The 16,569-nt window shown below is 36.8% G+C and overlaps 1 protein-coding gene across 1 annotated transcript in view; it reads right to left on the bottom strand.

Moving 5' to 3' along the window:
* Positions 1-11,646: 11,646 nt before the first annotated feature.
* Positions 11,647-16,569, bottom strand: part of SLC38A6 (solute carrier family 38 member 6) — a 78,740-nt gene continuing 73,817 nt past the window's right edge. The window contains exon 16 of the mRNA XM_036736330.1: positions 11,647-11,811. Within this exon, the coding sequence (XP_036592225.1) occupies positions 11,713-11,811 (99 nt within the window). The 3' untranslated portion in view covers positions 11,647-11,712. The remainder of the gene's footprint in view (positions 11,812-16,569) is intronic.

Below are 16,569 nucleotides of genomic sequence, written 5' to 3'. Positions count from 1 at the left end.
TGGCCAATGAAGAGCCAGGCAGGAGATTCGAATTGGGAGTCAATAAAAGGACTGGCGTTTGTCTGAGTCCTTGTACTCTCCCTTGTACTCTGTTCAAGGGATGTACCCGTTTATTAAAAAAGAATAAATGTACACTATAATGAAAACCTTCCTGGCTTCCCAAGTATTGTTTGTTCCTAGATAGCGTGAGTATATTTATAACAAGACTAATTTAGAATATTAACCTATTCATGAAAATTAGCTATGAGATATGTGTATATATATATATAGGTATATACATAAATATATAAATATATGTATATATGTACATATACATATGCAAAAAGGCATTTATAAGATGTGTGCCAATCACTGTGCTAGGTGTTGTGGATACAAATAGGAAAGTGGAACAACTCCTGCTACTGAAGAACTCAAATTTTAATTAAGGGAGATAACACATACAGGCAGGCTTAGCTTCAGGGCAGATGGGGAGGCCTAGGGGTCCTTAGGGTACACCATCAGGCTGGATGGCAATGGCTAGGGGACTGGAGGGCACAGAAGTAGGGCAGATCGTAAAAACCAATGAGCCTCCATCTTATAGAAAGGATTATAGTTAATGACTACTCATCTAAGTAGTGTAAGCTGCCATACTTATATGACCACAGAGCTCAAAGTAGAATAAAGTTCTAGGTTCTTTACTGGGGGGTTGTGGTGGGGAAGGAAAGGGAGAAAAGAAAGGGTTATTGGAAAAGAGGTTGGATGGGAAGGGTTTCTCATGCTCTTTCTCTGTTAGGCTCTACTACGGCTGGTGGGATTCATCAAGCAACAACTTCTTCTTGCTCCTGCTCTCAACAACACCTCTCTTCTCTTTATTCCACTGTTTATTATATTGTCTTGTCTATACAATCTAGTTCTTTAATTTAACACCTTTCTTGAAGAAGAGAGGTATGAAGTACAGTTTATTAGATTTTTGTTCAACTGAATTAGGATTTAGTTACTTTATATGTAAAGTGAGGGAATTAGACTCCTCTGATGTCCAAGGTGTTTTCTGGTTCTAAATCTAGTATCCTAAATAAATTTAGGTTTGATATAAGAAAAAAAAGTTCATAATAATTAGAACTCTTGAAAAGTGAAATGGTCTATCTTGGGAGGGAATGGGGTTCCCCCCCCCACCCCCGGAGATCTTCTAGCAAAGGTTGGATTTATGACAATGTAGAATGCGATGTAAGAGGAGATCCTTGTTTGAATATACAGATTGAATCATATTTTGAAAGTTGACCTTTTCTGTGTGTCAAGGACTCCCTTTGACAGTCTGGTGACTTGCACCCCTTATCAGAATGTTTTTAAATGCTTAAAATAAAATATATAGGATTACAAAGGAAGCCAGTTATTTTGAAATACAGTTAAAAAAATTTAAGTCCAGCTCCTCCCCTATTCCCTATCCCCAGGAGACACACTCTTCTGTTAAAAATCCCCGGACTAGATGATCTCTGAGGTTCCTATCAACAATGAGGTCTGATTCTGAGATGCTGTATTCTAAGACTATCATACACAGAAATGACTTCTGTTGCTATCCCTCAGGGTGAATCTTTGATCAAAGTGAACTTCTTTCCACCAGTAGACCTGGAGCTCAGCCAAGACGATGCTATCAATTCTTTCTGTCTCTTAACTTATTTCTCTTGACCACTTGCTACAAAGCACAGGAACACAGACGTTGTTGGAGTAGAGGGAGCAGGCTATAGTCAATACACAAGGCAGAGCATCCAAAAAGGTAAAGAATGAACTGCAGAAAAAGGATTTTGATTGGACAATGGTGAAACCAATTATTATATTTTCAACTGAAACTCCTATTATATGATTTATAACATTGACATGGTTCCTAAGCTTTTTAGACTTTTTTTTAGTAAAGATGTGAAGAACATAATTTGAATTGTTTTCAAAATTTTGTAACTTAGAAATAAACTTCTAATTTGGTTTTATTATGGAGCTTATCATATTTTTGTTACTCTTACCACTTCATAATGGGAAGATAAGAAGGAATGCCCCTAGGAGAGTGAATCAAGTGGGTGTCTAAATAAGAAGTATTAATTCTTTGTTCCCAAAAAAGAGTTGTAAGAAATTCTGATACTAAAGGCTAAGGCATTTAACTCAGAGACACACCAACCAAAGTGAATTTAATGTAAGTTAATTCTGATCCAGCTACAGAGCACTGTCAACATGCTATGAAAAGAAAAGCAGGTTAAAATTAATCCAGTTTAAGTCCCTTTGTTCAAACCCTTATTTTCCATTACCATATGTTGGCAGAGTTAGCACCAGGGACAGGCCAGGACAGAAATAGCCTGCCCGACAAGCAACCCACAGATTAGCTAGTAACCTGATCTGCCTGGAAACAGACAGGGCTGAGAAGGGTAGAGAGAAAAGTTTGTTTACCTAGAAAAAAAAATCTACCCAGTTCATTAACATGAATGCACACAATGCCTAGCATTTCCTTTGTGCTAAATTAACTCATCCTGACTCCTGGCCCAATCTTCCAAATTAACCCTTTCGGGGATAGATTGAGAGAGATCCCTAAAATCGCAATGTAGTGCAGTCCCAATTTAAGGAAAACGGCCTTGGATTAGGATCCTAGTTCCATTCTGCTATTTACTCATTGTGTGATATTGGGTAAGTCCGGTCACTTCCTTGGGCCTCTATTACTTTTCTGTAAAATGAGGGGTCATTAGTAGAAGGCATTTAAGGTTGTCTAGCTCCTAAATTTTGTCATTCTGTGACTGTCCACCAGCTGGCACAAGCACAACTATATATGCAAATTAGTGTCTGTGCAAAAAGCCTACTTTGTACACTTGATACTCAGGCCCAACCAAAGCATCTTCATCTAGCCCCCCCTCCCTGGTAAGCAAAGTAAGAACAGTAGACTTTGCAAAGGTGAAAATGCTTTTAGAAGCTTACGCAAGAGCCTTGAGGGCCAAAAACTGGCTCAAACCTCCATTAAAAATCATGTGTAAAGTTTACCTGAAATTTGATAGTTCTGTTTCTGCTGTTCCATTTAGTTAAATTTACAAGAAAATGAAACTCAGTTTTAAGGATATGCCATCAGCTGCTCAGGAGAGAGAACAAAGCTGGATGAGCTGCATTTATGTGGTGACTTGCTTTCCCTTGAACTGTAAGACTGGCTTCAGTGGCTAACTCAAGGAATCTAGAATACTTCAGAGACTACAATGATATTCCCAGAGTTTGCTGATTTTCAGCTCCTGCTTTTCTATAAGGAAAACAAGGGGAAAACAAAGAAGGAAATTTCCAGACTTTTTGGTTTGTACAGAGCCTTCACATAGTAAATCAATTGGCTGCTTCAATTCTGTTTGCTCTGCAGCCAGACTGAAATAATATAGTCCCTACAGAGGTGTGAATTACCCTCATTCATCTTAATGGAGTGTTAACTTCAAAGACTGGTTTTAACCATTTAAATGCTTAGACATTATGCAAACATTTGGTTCAAATGACGGGAAAGAATTCATAAGATTTTACCTTCAGTATAAAGGAACAATTTGTTTTTTTATTAAATGTAATCAAATCATCTAATTAAACAAGCATGACACCATATATAAGCCATAGGCTTATCAGTGAACAAACAATATTTTGTATTTTCTTTTTTGCCTAATTTTATTTTAAATAGTTAATCTTATCAATCATAAAAAAATGAACCTTTTTTTTAAAAAAGCAAATGGCTTTGAAAGGAAAAAAAAAACAACAAAAATGCTGTCACAGGCAAGTCCTCAGAAAAGCTTTTGAGCTATGTCTACAATAACTCTGGTAAAGAGGGCAAAGTTGCCTTGCCAATTATCTTAGACACTTCCATGCTGGTCTATAAAACAGCTGGTGTCTAAATAGATAGTTAGATGGAGCAGAACATCAGGTTATAAAAAAAAATTAGCCCTCTAAAATAACTTATTCTGATGTTAAAGTTTAGGGCAAAATACTCAGCAGGTTTCTTGCCTTCTTGCCAAATCTTTCCCTTTCCCCTCTTCGTACCCCATGGGTAGGGAGAAAATGCATTAATTGATGCCCAGTTGTTATCATACTTAACATTTGCCCCAGGGGGCATTCTTGCATCTGTTGCAGATTTAGGGTTATTTGGTTGGGTATTATTGGGGTTGGAAGTATTTAAGTAGGTATTTCTATGTTTGGCTGTAATTCTGAAAAACTGAAAAAGTGGTGCTCCAGAAATGACTGGTCAGGCCGATGTGCTCTGGACAATATTTCATAATACAGAATGAGATAAAAGTAGTGCTGTGCTGCAAGTGGCATATAGTAGAAAGGTACCAGCACGCAAGGCTACTGGGCTGAAGCATGTCACTGGAAACCAGTGTAAGTCTGGGTAGTTTTCTCCATTGTATATGCCACCACCCCATCCCCACTGAGAAGAGCACAGAGAAGTGGGATGGACCCAAGACTGTGCAAAGATACCAGTTTTATCTAATGGAAGAAGTAAAAATTCAAGACATAAGGGTACTTTTGTTCTAGATGGGAAACTAACTAGCTACACTGGCCTGGATTAAGCAAACCAACAAACATTGATTAAGTGCTTTCTGTTTGCAGGGCACTAGGCAACATACTGAGGGACACAGAAAATTTAAATGAGATACTCCCTGCCCTCACAGAGTTTACAGTCTATTAGGGGAACAACACATCAGCAGAGATAACTATAATGCAAAATAATACACAATAAGTGCATTAGAGGATTATAAAGTAAAGTGCTATGTGAGGTCTGCCAGAGTGGAAAGATAATTACCGCTGGGAGGTAGGAGGGGTGTGTGTATGCAGGGGAATGATAAGAAAGGCTCCTAAGGAGGTGGTGGAACTTAATTGTGATTTAAAGGATGAGAGGACATTGAACTTCTACTAAAGGTTGAGGGAGGAAGATAAAGGTAAGATGGCAGTAGGGAAGAGCCTAAGCAGATGCGGGAAGGTGGAGTGTTGAAAATGTTCAGGTAAATTATAAACTCAGCTCAGCTACAGTTCATATGGTCATTCTTGTTTCCAATTTTCTGAGCAGTGGAGTACTTGTACACACAAATTGGTATTTTGCATTTAATTCTCAGGTTTTTTTTTAAACATATACAAGGCATACAGGGTTGTTTTGAGGATCAAATGAGATATATGTAAAACACTTAGTACCTTGTACATACTAGGCTCTTAATAAATGCTTGTTTCTGGGCTCTTGCTCCTTTTCTCTAGAAGGGGTGGGAGGGAGGAAGAAAGGGGAATTTTCACTGATTGAAAAAAAAATTTAATTTTTAAAAATTACCAAAGAAGCTAAAACAGCATATCAAAAAAAAATATGCTGCATGGTAAGGTTGGATTTATATCAATAATGCAGCATTGGCTCAATATTAGGAAAGCTATAACAATAAAAGACCATATTAATAACAAAAATACAAAAATATCTTATTATCATATCAACAGAGGCAGAGATAGCATTTGACTAAGTACAATATCTATTTCTAGTAAAAACAAAATTCAAAAGCACAGGAAAAATGGCTCTTTCCTTTGTTTGACTAAGATCAAGTATTTATCTAAGACCAAAAGCCAACATCTTATGTGGATAACTAGAGGCCTTTCCAATAATATCAGGAGTAAATCAAGGATGCCCATTATCTTCACTACTATTTTAATATAATGCTGGAAATGCTAGCTGTGTTAATAAGATGATAAAAGTAAATTTGAGGGAATAAACATGGACAAAGAAAAATAAAACTATCAATTTTCATAGTTGATATGGTAGCTTACTTAAAGAACCCTAGAGAGCAAACTAAAATTAATTTAAACAACTAATAACTTTTGCAAAGTATTAGGATATAAAATAAACCCAAATAAATCACCAGCATTTCTGTAAATTCATAACAAGACCTAGCAGGAAGAATAGAAAGAGAAATTCTCTTTAAAAAAGCAATTACATGATGTATTTGGGAGTATACCTACCAAAACGCAAAACAGAACTACATAAATACAGTTACAAAATACTTTTTAAAAAAACCAGAAATACAGATCTAAATAAGTCCAGGCCAGTGTAAAATGACAATCCTACCTAAATTAGCTTACTTATACAGTGCCATACCAAACTATCAAAGGATTACTTAAAGGAGGTAGAAAAAAATTATAAAAAAACTCATCTGGAAGAACAAAAAGTCAAGAATCTCAGTCTCAAGAGAAATAATGAAAAAAGTGAGAAGGAAAGTGGCATAAATACACTACATATCAAACTGTACTTCAAAGTTATAATTATTAAAATTATTTGGTGCTGACTAAAAATAGAAAAACCAATCAGTGGAACAATTAGTGGCACAATATGCACAGCCTAATAAACATAGTGGCATATTGTAAGCCCAAAGTCCTAAGGTACTAGGGAAAGGACCAGTTTTTGACTTAAATGGCTGGGAAAATGGGAAAGCAGTGACAGAAATTAGGTGTAGACCTGCACTTCATCCAATATACCAAGAATACCTTCAAGTGAATGCATAACTTTGATGAAGAATGGCATGTCATAACCTAAGTAGAGGAACAAGACATGAAATACCTCTTGCAATTGAAATCCATGATATATGAAGAACTGATTCAAATAGTTAAGGATAAGAGTCATTATCCAATAGTTACATGGGCAAAGGATATGAATAGCAATTCTAAAAGGGCTAAGTCTAACCTACAAAATATCATATGAAGAATATTCCAAGTTGCATTCATCCTTTGTGAAATCTGGGTTATTCCTATTATCTGCCACTCCCAAATCACTAAGAATTTTAGAAAAGCAAGTCAGTCAAAACATTTATTAAGAGCCCACTACTTGGCAGGTGCCATACTAAGAACTGGGGAGAAAGAAAGAAAGAAAGAAAGAAAGAAAGAAAGAAAGAAAGAAAGAAAGAAAGAAAGAAAGAAAGAAAGAAAGAAAGAAAGGAAGGAAGGAAGGAAGGAAGGAAGGAAGGAAGGAAGGAAGGAAGGAAGGAAGGAAGGGAAGGAAGGAAGGAAAGGAAAGAAAGAAAGAAAGAAAGAAAGAAAGAAAGAAAGAAAGAAAGAAAGAAAGGAAGGAAGGAAGGGAGGAAGAAAGAAAGGAAGAAAGAAGGAAAGAAAGAAAAAGAAAGAAAGGAAGGAAGAAAGGAAAAAAGAAAGAGAAGGAAGGAAGGAAGGAATGAAAGAAGGAAGAAAAGAAAGGAAAAAAGAAAGGAAAAAAGGAAAGAAAGAAAAAAGAAAGAAGGAAGGAAAGAAGGCAGTCTGTGCCTTCAAGTAGGCAGGTGAGAAATGAGGTGACAAACTCTGAGATGCCACTCAATAGCCACCAGAATGGCAAAGATGAAAGAGGAAAATGAGAGATTTAGAAGAAGCTACAGGAAAATAAGGCATGCTAATGCACTAATAAAGCTCAGCATTGGTCCAGCACTCTGGAAAGCAACTTGGAATTATACCCTAAAAATTACTAAATTGTGCATAGCCAGTACTACAACTATTAGGTTTATATACTGAAAAGATCAAAGATAGAGGAAAAGGACCCTTAAGCACAAAACATATTTATAGCAATTCTTTTTCTTGTAGCATAGAATTGGACACAAATTGGGGATTGGTTGAGGAAATTATGGCACATACGTGTACACACACATATACAGAGAGTAGTTTCAGTAGAGTGATAGAATCAGAAGACTGACTGTTAAGTTGAGGAGTGGAAGAAGTGGAGGCTACAAGTGTAGATAGCTTTTACTAGGAGTTTGGCTGAGAAAGGAAGATGCATATAGCACAAATTTGCAGGGTCTAGTGAAGGTTCTTTTAAAAGACTGGAGAAACTGAAGCAGGAAATAGGAGAGGTTGATCATTGAGGATAAAATCTGCTGGAAAAGACAGGAGAGAATGGGAACAAGGGCACATGCACCCACGTATCCTCTCCAAAGGTTGGCCTCAGAGAGGTAAAGGAGCACATCATTTTCAAGAGACTTCAAGAGATTGAGGGTTGATGTTAAGTGGTTTTGAGAAAAATAAAAATAAGGGGGAAGAGGGAGCACACTTGAAATGCCCCCAATTTTTGTAGTAATGTAAGAGGCAAGGTCCTCAGATGAAAGAGGAAAGATGTGTGGTAGTCTAGGGGAAGGAAATTTGAGATAAAAAGGATGGTTTCAGAAAAACCTGGGAAGACATATGAACCGATACAAAGTGAGCTGAGCAGAATCAGAACAACGTACTTAGTAACAGCAATATTGTAATAATCAATTGTGAAAGATTAGCAACTGTGATCAATACAATTCACATGACATTTCCAAAAGACTCATGATGAAAAATACCATCCTTCTCCAAATGGAGAACTGGTGCCTGAGTGAAGGTTGGAATGTATTTTTTTCGTCTTAGTTTTTCTTGCTTTCCCCTCCTGCAGCATGACTAATCTGGGAATGTTTTGCATGTCATTATATGTATAATGGGTATTATATTTCTTGTTTTCTCAATGGGTAGGGGAGGAAGCAGAGGGAAGAAGAGAATTTGGAACTGAAAATATATTTTTTAAAGTTTGTAATAGCTTTGGAGGGAGAGAGGAATAAAAGGATTGTCTTGTTGCTGTTGAGTGTAGTCAAAGTTAGACAATTGAATTTATGGTGTGCCTAGTTAACACAGTTGTGACACTTCCCAGCTCCATTCAGCAGCATGTAAAAATGGGGGTGGCAGATAATAGGAATAAGCCAGGATTGAGATTTCACAAAAGATGACTGGTAAAAGAACAATGGAGAGACAGAGGGGGATGGATTTGTGGGTAGAAGGCAGTGTAAATTTGAATTGGTTGAGAATGGAAAAAGTCAGAGTAGGGATTATGTGGGGTAGAGTGACTAGAGTTTGAAATGAACATGAATAATAGGTTTGGGAGCAATGAGATATGAGAGATGAACTGATAGGTCAAGGCCAGTCAGAGGATTGTCACTTTTTGATTAAGGAAGTGTAACACTGGTTGGTAATTGTGAGATCCAGTGTGATTATTCCTACGTATGCAGGACATGGAGTGAGAGGTCATGTGATTTTAAGGATACTAAGGAATTGGGAGGTTAGGAATCTTGAAGGAGCATTGGTATAAATGTTGAAATCCTCAAAAACTCTTAAGTTTCTTCCTTATGTATAAAATTTTCCTTCTTTTATTAGGTTTTCTAATCTCTCTAGGGGGTTCTTGTTCATTCTATTCTCTTTTATGGGTTTCTACATACAGTTATGGCAGAATTACTCTCCTCTTCTGGAATTTTATCCCAGGATTACTTTAACCCATAGCATTTCTTCATTGCAAAATTCTTCTTAGCTTGCTCATTTCCTCAGTCTCTACTCTTAGTTTCTTTGGGGGCTCCCTTACCTCTTAGTTGTTGTTTTTAGAAAGGAAAAATCGGGTGTATTGGCAGCCTTTCATTCAGTCATCCTGTTGTAGTGCTAAAGAAGTGGGTTATGGAGCATGGTCACAGAGGTGTGAATAGGATGTGATCAAGGTCACATAGGTGAAGAGAGGAGTTGGCTTTGGTAAAGAAAAGGACCACTTCATCCTTAGATTGCAGTGAAGACACAAAGAGGTTTTAAGATGCATAGGGTTCAAAGTACTAAAGATGAATGATTTTTGATATGACTGGCTGGTATTGCTTTTGTTCATTATCTCCCAGAAATTTGCAAGTTTCTTCATTTCTAGTGGTGATTCTCTATCCACATTGCTGTTTGTGGTGGCCATGCTTGTGACTCATTGTCACACATTGTTCTGTCCAGAGAAACTACACCATGACAGAGCATCACATCAGTGCTTGAGGTCCTACTGTGAATTGGGACCTGCAACATCTTACAATAAGATATCGAGAATGTGATGAAGATAATACCGATATTATTTAAGGTGTTGAGTGTGCTGTATATGGTAGTTCCTCACCATACCCCTTAAAGTCTTTCATCAGTTCAACATTGTTGATGTAGAAGTAATGGCTCTGGTATGGTGATAAGAACCCTATCATGGGGGACAATTAATCTTTTAATACCTTAAGTTGTTTCATTAATTATTTTAGCTACATCAATGAAAGGTTGGATCAGACAATCTCTAAAGTGTCTTCAGGTTCCAAAACTTTGATTCTAAGGTGCTTTCCAGTGCTAGTCCACATGACTAATGATTTCCAACCATTCTTTCACCAAAAGCCGTAACAAAACTGCTTTTCTCTTAGATTAGCTAAAAACTCATATGCCTCCTAAATAATGACTACTCAATCCAAGTTATTAAAAATGAGAACTAGTAAAGGAGAAACTAGGAAAACAAACAAGTTTAATGTGGGTGGATCTCGTTTGGGCACATATTTTCAACTTAAAATAGAAGGGGAATGAATAATTATGGGAATGGTGAAACAAGTTCTTTGTTGCTAATGATGCATTCATTTCTCTTGGCTAGCTGATGAGTTTGGGGAGCAATTTTATCAGCTGTCACAACAGGCCTAGGTCTGGATTTATAGAAGGCATAAACACGTAATGGCTTTAATGGGATTTTTGAATCGAACAGCAGCACATAATTAGATCCAAACAGATTAAAGTTCCCCACTGTGCTTTAGGAATATAACTAGAAAGTTTTATTTTCTCTAATAGGGGTGTAAACACAAAATGGCTTATGGAGTCAGAACATAAATATCCTGAAAGTCAGTTCAAACCAAACTGAGGTTTTAGAAAACAAGTATTTGTAATGGAAATACTGACTAGTCTCAATGAGTATTACTGTAGTACAATATAATAAGAAATTGCTGGTTATTTTCCATGATCCAAATCCAATAGGCTTCATAGTCTATTAAATAAGACAAATATTGTTAGCTTGTCTACTAACACTGATCCTACCCTCTTATAACTGATCAATTAGCAAGCATTTCCAGAGTACAATGTGTCTACACTGTGCTAAGCACTACGAAAAATACAAGAGATAGCAGAGTTCTTGAATTCAAGTATATTGCAATCTCATTGGAGTGTGAGGAAGCTGCATTATAAAATGTAAAAAGGGCACTGGATTTGTAGTCAGAAAATCTGGGTTCAAATTGTGGTTTTGCAATTTGCCAGCTGTCTGATCTCTGGCATATCATTTTACCCTATGGAACCTCAGTTTCCACATTTGTAAACTGCAATCCCTACTTCACAGGGATATTGTGGGGATCAAACAAGAGAACTGATATCAAGTCATTTGTAAACTTTAAAACACTATAAAAATGTCAAGCTGTTATTATTTTACTAGACTTTTGCTAAGACTGAAGGTATGCTTTCTTTTCTCAGAAGATGATTGATTTATTCTAGGTCATCCCTATTAAATCACTTTAAAAATGAATTCCAGGAGTAAGAAAGTTCACTTGTACAAAAAACATGCTCTTCCAAGACTGGGTAAAAAACTGAAAGTGGTATTGCAGTAATAGGGGTAGTGAGGTGGTACAGGGGATAGAACACCAGGCCTAGAGTCAAGAAGTCCTGAGTTCAAATCTGCCCTCAGGTACTTATTCCCTGTGCGATCCTGGGCAAGTCGCTTAACCTCTATTTGCCTTGGTTCCTGATCTGTAAAATGGGAACACACTGGAGAACAAAATGGCAAACCACTCCAGTATTTCTGCCAAGAAAAGTCAGACATGACTGAACAACTGAACAATGTCTTTTATATATAGTCCACAATCAACTGAGCTCTGTGACAATACACACATCTTGCTGGAAACCCTCTTGTAAATTGTTTCTTAGGAGTTAAGGATAATGATTCTTTTCTTGATTAATCCATTCGAAAATGATTAGAGCAAAACTCAGACTCCCAACAAAAATTCCAAAGAGAAACAATATAAAAGCCTGTAGAAACAAGGAAAACAAAACAAACGGTTAGGCTACCTTGTATATGGAAAGTTCTATTTCTGCAAAGGGTATTAAATACATGATTTAGGGGGAAAATATCCAAACCTTTCTTTACTCAGATTACAAAGGGCACCTCAGTTGCATTTTAAGAGCATTTAAAAATAAAATACTTCCTCTTTTTCTGACAGTAAGGCAGAGACTTTATAAGCTACAGGCCCCACTTCCATGGTGGTTTCTTCCACTAGCTAGACATATTAAAGACCATGGTATTAAGACAATTTCATTGTGAAATTCTGAAGATGGAGCTATCCATCCCAAGACACCCTCAACAAAGTACTTTGACCCTAAAGTTTGGTCTCTGGGCTCAAGTCAATGCCAAAATACATTTTTTATTTCTGCTTGTTGTTTTCATTTACATAGACAAGAAACTTTACTCCAATTTAGACCCATATTAATTTTAGAGTTATTCCTCCTACTTCTTCACCCTGGACCAAATGAAAAACCCCACTAAACAACTTATGCTTCTCACCAAAAGTATCTTCCTCAGTGCAACACAATTTCTGGTGTGATAGTGGCTTGAATTTATAGCAGAGTAGTAGTCTATTATATTCATATACCATAATTTATTTAACCATTCTCCAACTGATAGGTGTCTACTTTGTTTCCAATTCTTAGCTATTACAAAAAGTGCTGTTATGAATATTTTGGAATCCATAAGGATTTTTTTTTATTAGAGTCTTCCTTGGGGTTATAAGCCCAGTAACAAAGTCAAAGAGATTTTAGTCACTTTATTTACATAATTCCAAACTGTTTTACAAAATGGCTGTACCGCTTCAAAGCTTTACCAACAGTGTATTAGTGTGCCTACCTTCCCACAACCCCTCTGATACTATTGCTATTTTTCATCATTTTTGCCAATTTGCGGAGTGTGAGGTGAAACCTTGGGGTTGTTTTGATTTATATTTTTCTTATTACTAGTGATTTGGAGTGTTTTTTCATGTGTAAACACTTTGCAATTATTTTGAGAACTATTTGTTCATATCCTTTGACCACTTATCTACTGGGGAGTGACTACTACCCTTGTCTATATTTATTAATTGTTTACCTATTTTGGATACTAAACTCTTATCAGAGAGATTTTCCCCCCATTCAAACATTTCCCTTATCCTAGATGAATTAATGTCTGTGCAAAACTTTTCAGTTTCAAGTAATCAAAGTAATGTTTTATCTTTTGTAATCATCTCTAAGAATGCATCTCTTATCCAGAGCTATGAGATGTATATGATCTGTTTCTCTTCTAATTTTTTAACATTTATGTTATGTCTTATGTCTTGTTATGTTATGTCTTCCATTTAGAAGTGTACTATGGTGTGTGGTATTAAGGTCTAAGCCTAATTTCTTGCCAGACTGCTTTCCAGTTTTCCCAGAAGTCTTTGTCAAATAGGGAGTTTTTCCCTAAGTAGCTTAGGTTTTTAGGCAACTAGGTGGCGCAGTGGATAGAGTGCCAGGCCTGAAGCCAGGAAGACTCATTTTCCTGAGTTCAAATCTGGCCTCAGGCACTTACTAGCTGTGTGACCCTGGGCAAGTCACTTAATATTGTTTGTTTCAGGTTCCTCATCTGTAAAATGAGCTGAGGAAGAAAATGGTAAACTATTCCATCATCTTGCCAAGAAAACCCCAAATGGGGTCATGAAGAGTTGGACAAGACTGAAACAACTAATGAATAATTAACTTATGTTTTCTACTTTATCAAACATGGAGTTATTAAGTTCTATTATTTCTGAATCTCCCTCATCTAGGCTGTTCCACTGATCTGTCTGTCTTTTCTTTAATGAATACCAAATAGTTTTGATGACTGCTGTTTTATAATGTAGTCTGAGGTCTGGAAGTGCTTCATCTCTACTTCTTTTACTAATTTCCTTTCATATGCCAGATAGTTTGTTTTTCCAAATGAGTTTTAATTTTATCAAGCTCCGTAAGGGGCCTTGGTTGACTGGTGAAGCACTGACCTGCACAACTTGTAAACTTCTTCGGGCTGAAGATAGGTTGGATTAGGGACAGATCATTGTCAGATGGTTGGTTGCTGAGGGTCATGTGACCAACAGCAGAGTGTGTAATGGCAGTACATTTTTTGCAGGCTGCCTGAAATCCTTTGGCAGGCCACAAGTGGCCCATGGGCTGTATGTTGTACAGGCCTGGTGTAGCATTAAAAGCATAAATTAATTTTGGTAGTATTGTCATTTTTATCATATTGGCATGGCCTACCAGGAACACTGAATATTCCTCCAATTAAATATGTAGGTTATTTAAAGAGCTCTTTATAACTGAATCTCTAAAGTCTTTTGTGTGTTTTGGAAGGTTGATCAAATATTTTATGTATTTTGAAGTTATTTGGATTGGGATTTCCATTTATATTATTGCTTCCTGTTTTGTTACTGACACAAAAAATGTTATTGATTTTTGAGGATATATTTTGTAACCTGTGACTTTGCTGAAACTATTGTCTCAGTATCTTTATTGATTCCTTGGGGTTTTCCAAGTAAATTATCATATCTTCTGAAGAGATAGTTTTATCTTCTCTTTACCTATCATTACTCCTTTAATTCCTTTCTCTTGTCATCATTTCCAGAACTCTATCCAATAATAGTGGGGAGACTATCCTTGCTTCATGCCAGTATTTACTGAAAAAGGTTCTATTCATACTTCATATGATGCTTGCTTTTGGTTTTAGATAGGTGCTTTTCATGATAGTTTTTTTAAAGGTCTCTATACCTACACTTTGTAGTGAATTTAGCATAAAAGTGTTGTACTTTGTCAAAGGCTTTTTCTGCATCTGATGAGATGATCATGTGGTTTTGGATGTTTGGTTTTCTTATCCAACCTGTACCTCTTTTTTGTTTTATTAGATTGTTTAATCTATTTACATTTAAAGTTCTAAGAGTTAGGTTTATAGTTTATATTTTGTCTCTAAAGGTTTTTTAAAAATGATTTTCCTTCTCTTCTGCTCTAAACACAGCATTAAGTTCCTTCAATTATTTTTTTAAGGTACTCTTGTTCTCACTGGCTCTCTTCTCTTCCTTTAACCTCTTTTCTTATTTGTTATTCTTTCCCTTTAGGCTTTTATTTGTTCCTCTTTCCTACTTTTATCTAGTTATATATTTCTTCTCCCTCTTTTATTTCTGCTCAGTCATACACACTGCTCTTTCCTCTCCTCCCTTTCAGCTAGTTCTATTTATTAGTTTTTTTACTTCATTTTTTGTGCCCTTTCCTAAAAAGGCTTTCTCTTATTCTCTTCACATTATCCATTTTCTTTTTCTGTTTACTCTAGACTCTCATCCTCTATTTCATAGTTTCTTGCTTCTGTATTCTTTATATAGTCAAAGCTTCTAAGGTATCCAGTCTAGGCTCTGCTCTTCAGGTACTTTCTGTCAGGCTTAATTTTCCCATGGATTCCTCTTTTCTATTATACCTCACTCTCAGAACAATGCCAATTATTGCAGATGTCAAAGAGGACACTCCCCAAGGTAGAACCCTTCCCTCCTGAGTATAGCTCATGACATTCCCCTGCTACACTTGCCTGGAAATCTCTCCCCTGCTCTCCTACTCCTCCAGGTACCAGTTACCCCCAGGAGTTCTACTTCCCCTCCTTACAGGATAAGTAGACTTTCAGACACCAGATACCACAGACATCATCCAGTACAAGGTCTTCATCTCACTCCACTCATCAGTGGAACCCCTTTCCACCTCCAAATGCCTCCTTTTCTTCCCCTTTTCAATGTTTTACCCCTCCTCCTCACTTACTCTTCTGTAGGATCTTTTCTTCATTGCTAGCCATTGATTGAACCCCAGCATATCACTCACTCTTCCCTTTTCTCTTGCTCCCTTTCCCCTCTTTCATGTACCTTTCCATGTTGTAAAGTAGTCCCACAAAAAAAGCATTCACCTGTAGGCAAGCTGTCACCACGTTCTGTCCCTGTCTGCCTCTTCACCGTTAGTGACCTCTATCAGATTTCCACCTTTACCCCTGTCTCCTTGTGTACCTTTAGACAGAAATTTCTTACTGGTCTTCCTATTGCTGTCTGCATTTATTCACTTATCTTGCAATTCCTCTTGTTTGGGGTGTTTAAGAAGCAAATAGTATCTTCATTTCTGGTTTTCTTTCTAAAAATGTTTCAAACTCTTCTTTTTATTGAGGGTCCATCTTTTGTCCTATATGGTTAAGGTTAGATTTACAGGATACGTCACTACACATTGCATCCTGAGTGCCAATGCTCTGTGGAATACAATATTCCATTCCCTCCTCCTTTTACTAGTGTGTATAGAATAGTCTTGTTATTTAAATATCCTTTCCTTTGTATTTGAAGGCTTTTCTTCTGATGGCTTGATGAACTTGTTTCTAAGTTGAACTATCAAATTTAATAACTATGTATCTTGAAGTTTGCAGCCTTGGGTTTTTTCCTGGAGGTGATGTGTGAATTCTTTCAAATGGGATTTCACTTTCTACTTTCAGAAGTTCTGGGAAGTTCTTTCCTATTATTTATTTCATCGTGGTATTAAGGTTTTTTGTCCTATAAAGTTCTTCTGGGAGGCCCATGATCCTTACATTGTCTCTGCCCACTCTAACTTCAAAATCAAAATTTTTTGCTTGCATAGTGAGCATATTTTCTTCTAAAGTTTTTGTTTTTTGCTTCTCTACTTCTAGAGTGTCCTTCACTTCTATATATATGGATTCCCGGGGGAGGGGGGGAGACCTGG

Source organism: Trichosurus vulpecula, chromosome 8 (genome assembly GCF_011100635.1).
Source record: "Trichosurus vulpecula isolate mTriVul1 chromosome 8, mTriVul1.pri, whole genome shotgun sequence".
NCBI classification, from domain to species: domain Eukaryota; kingdom Metazoa; phylum Chordata; class Mammalia; order Diprotodontia; family Phalangeridae; genus Trichosurus; species Trichosurus vulpecula.
This window is presented reverse-complemented; position numbering and strand designations above follow the sequence as displayed.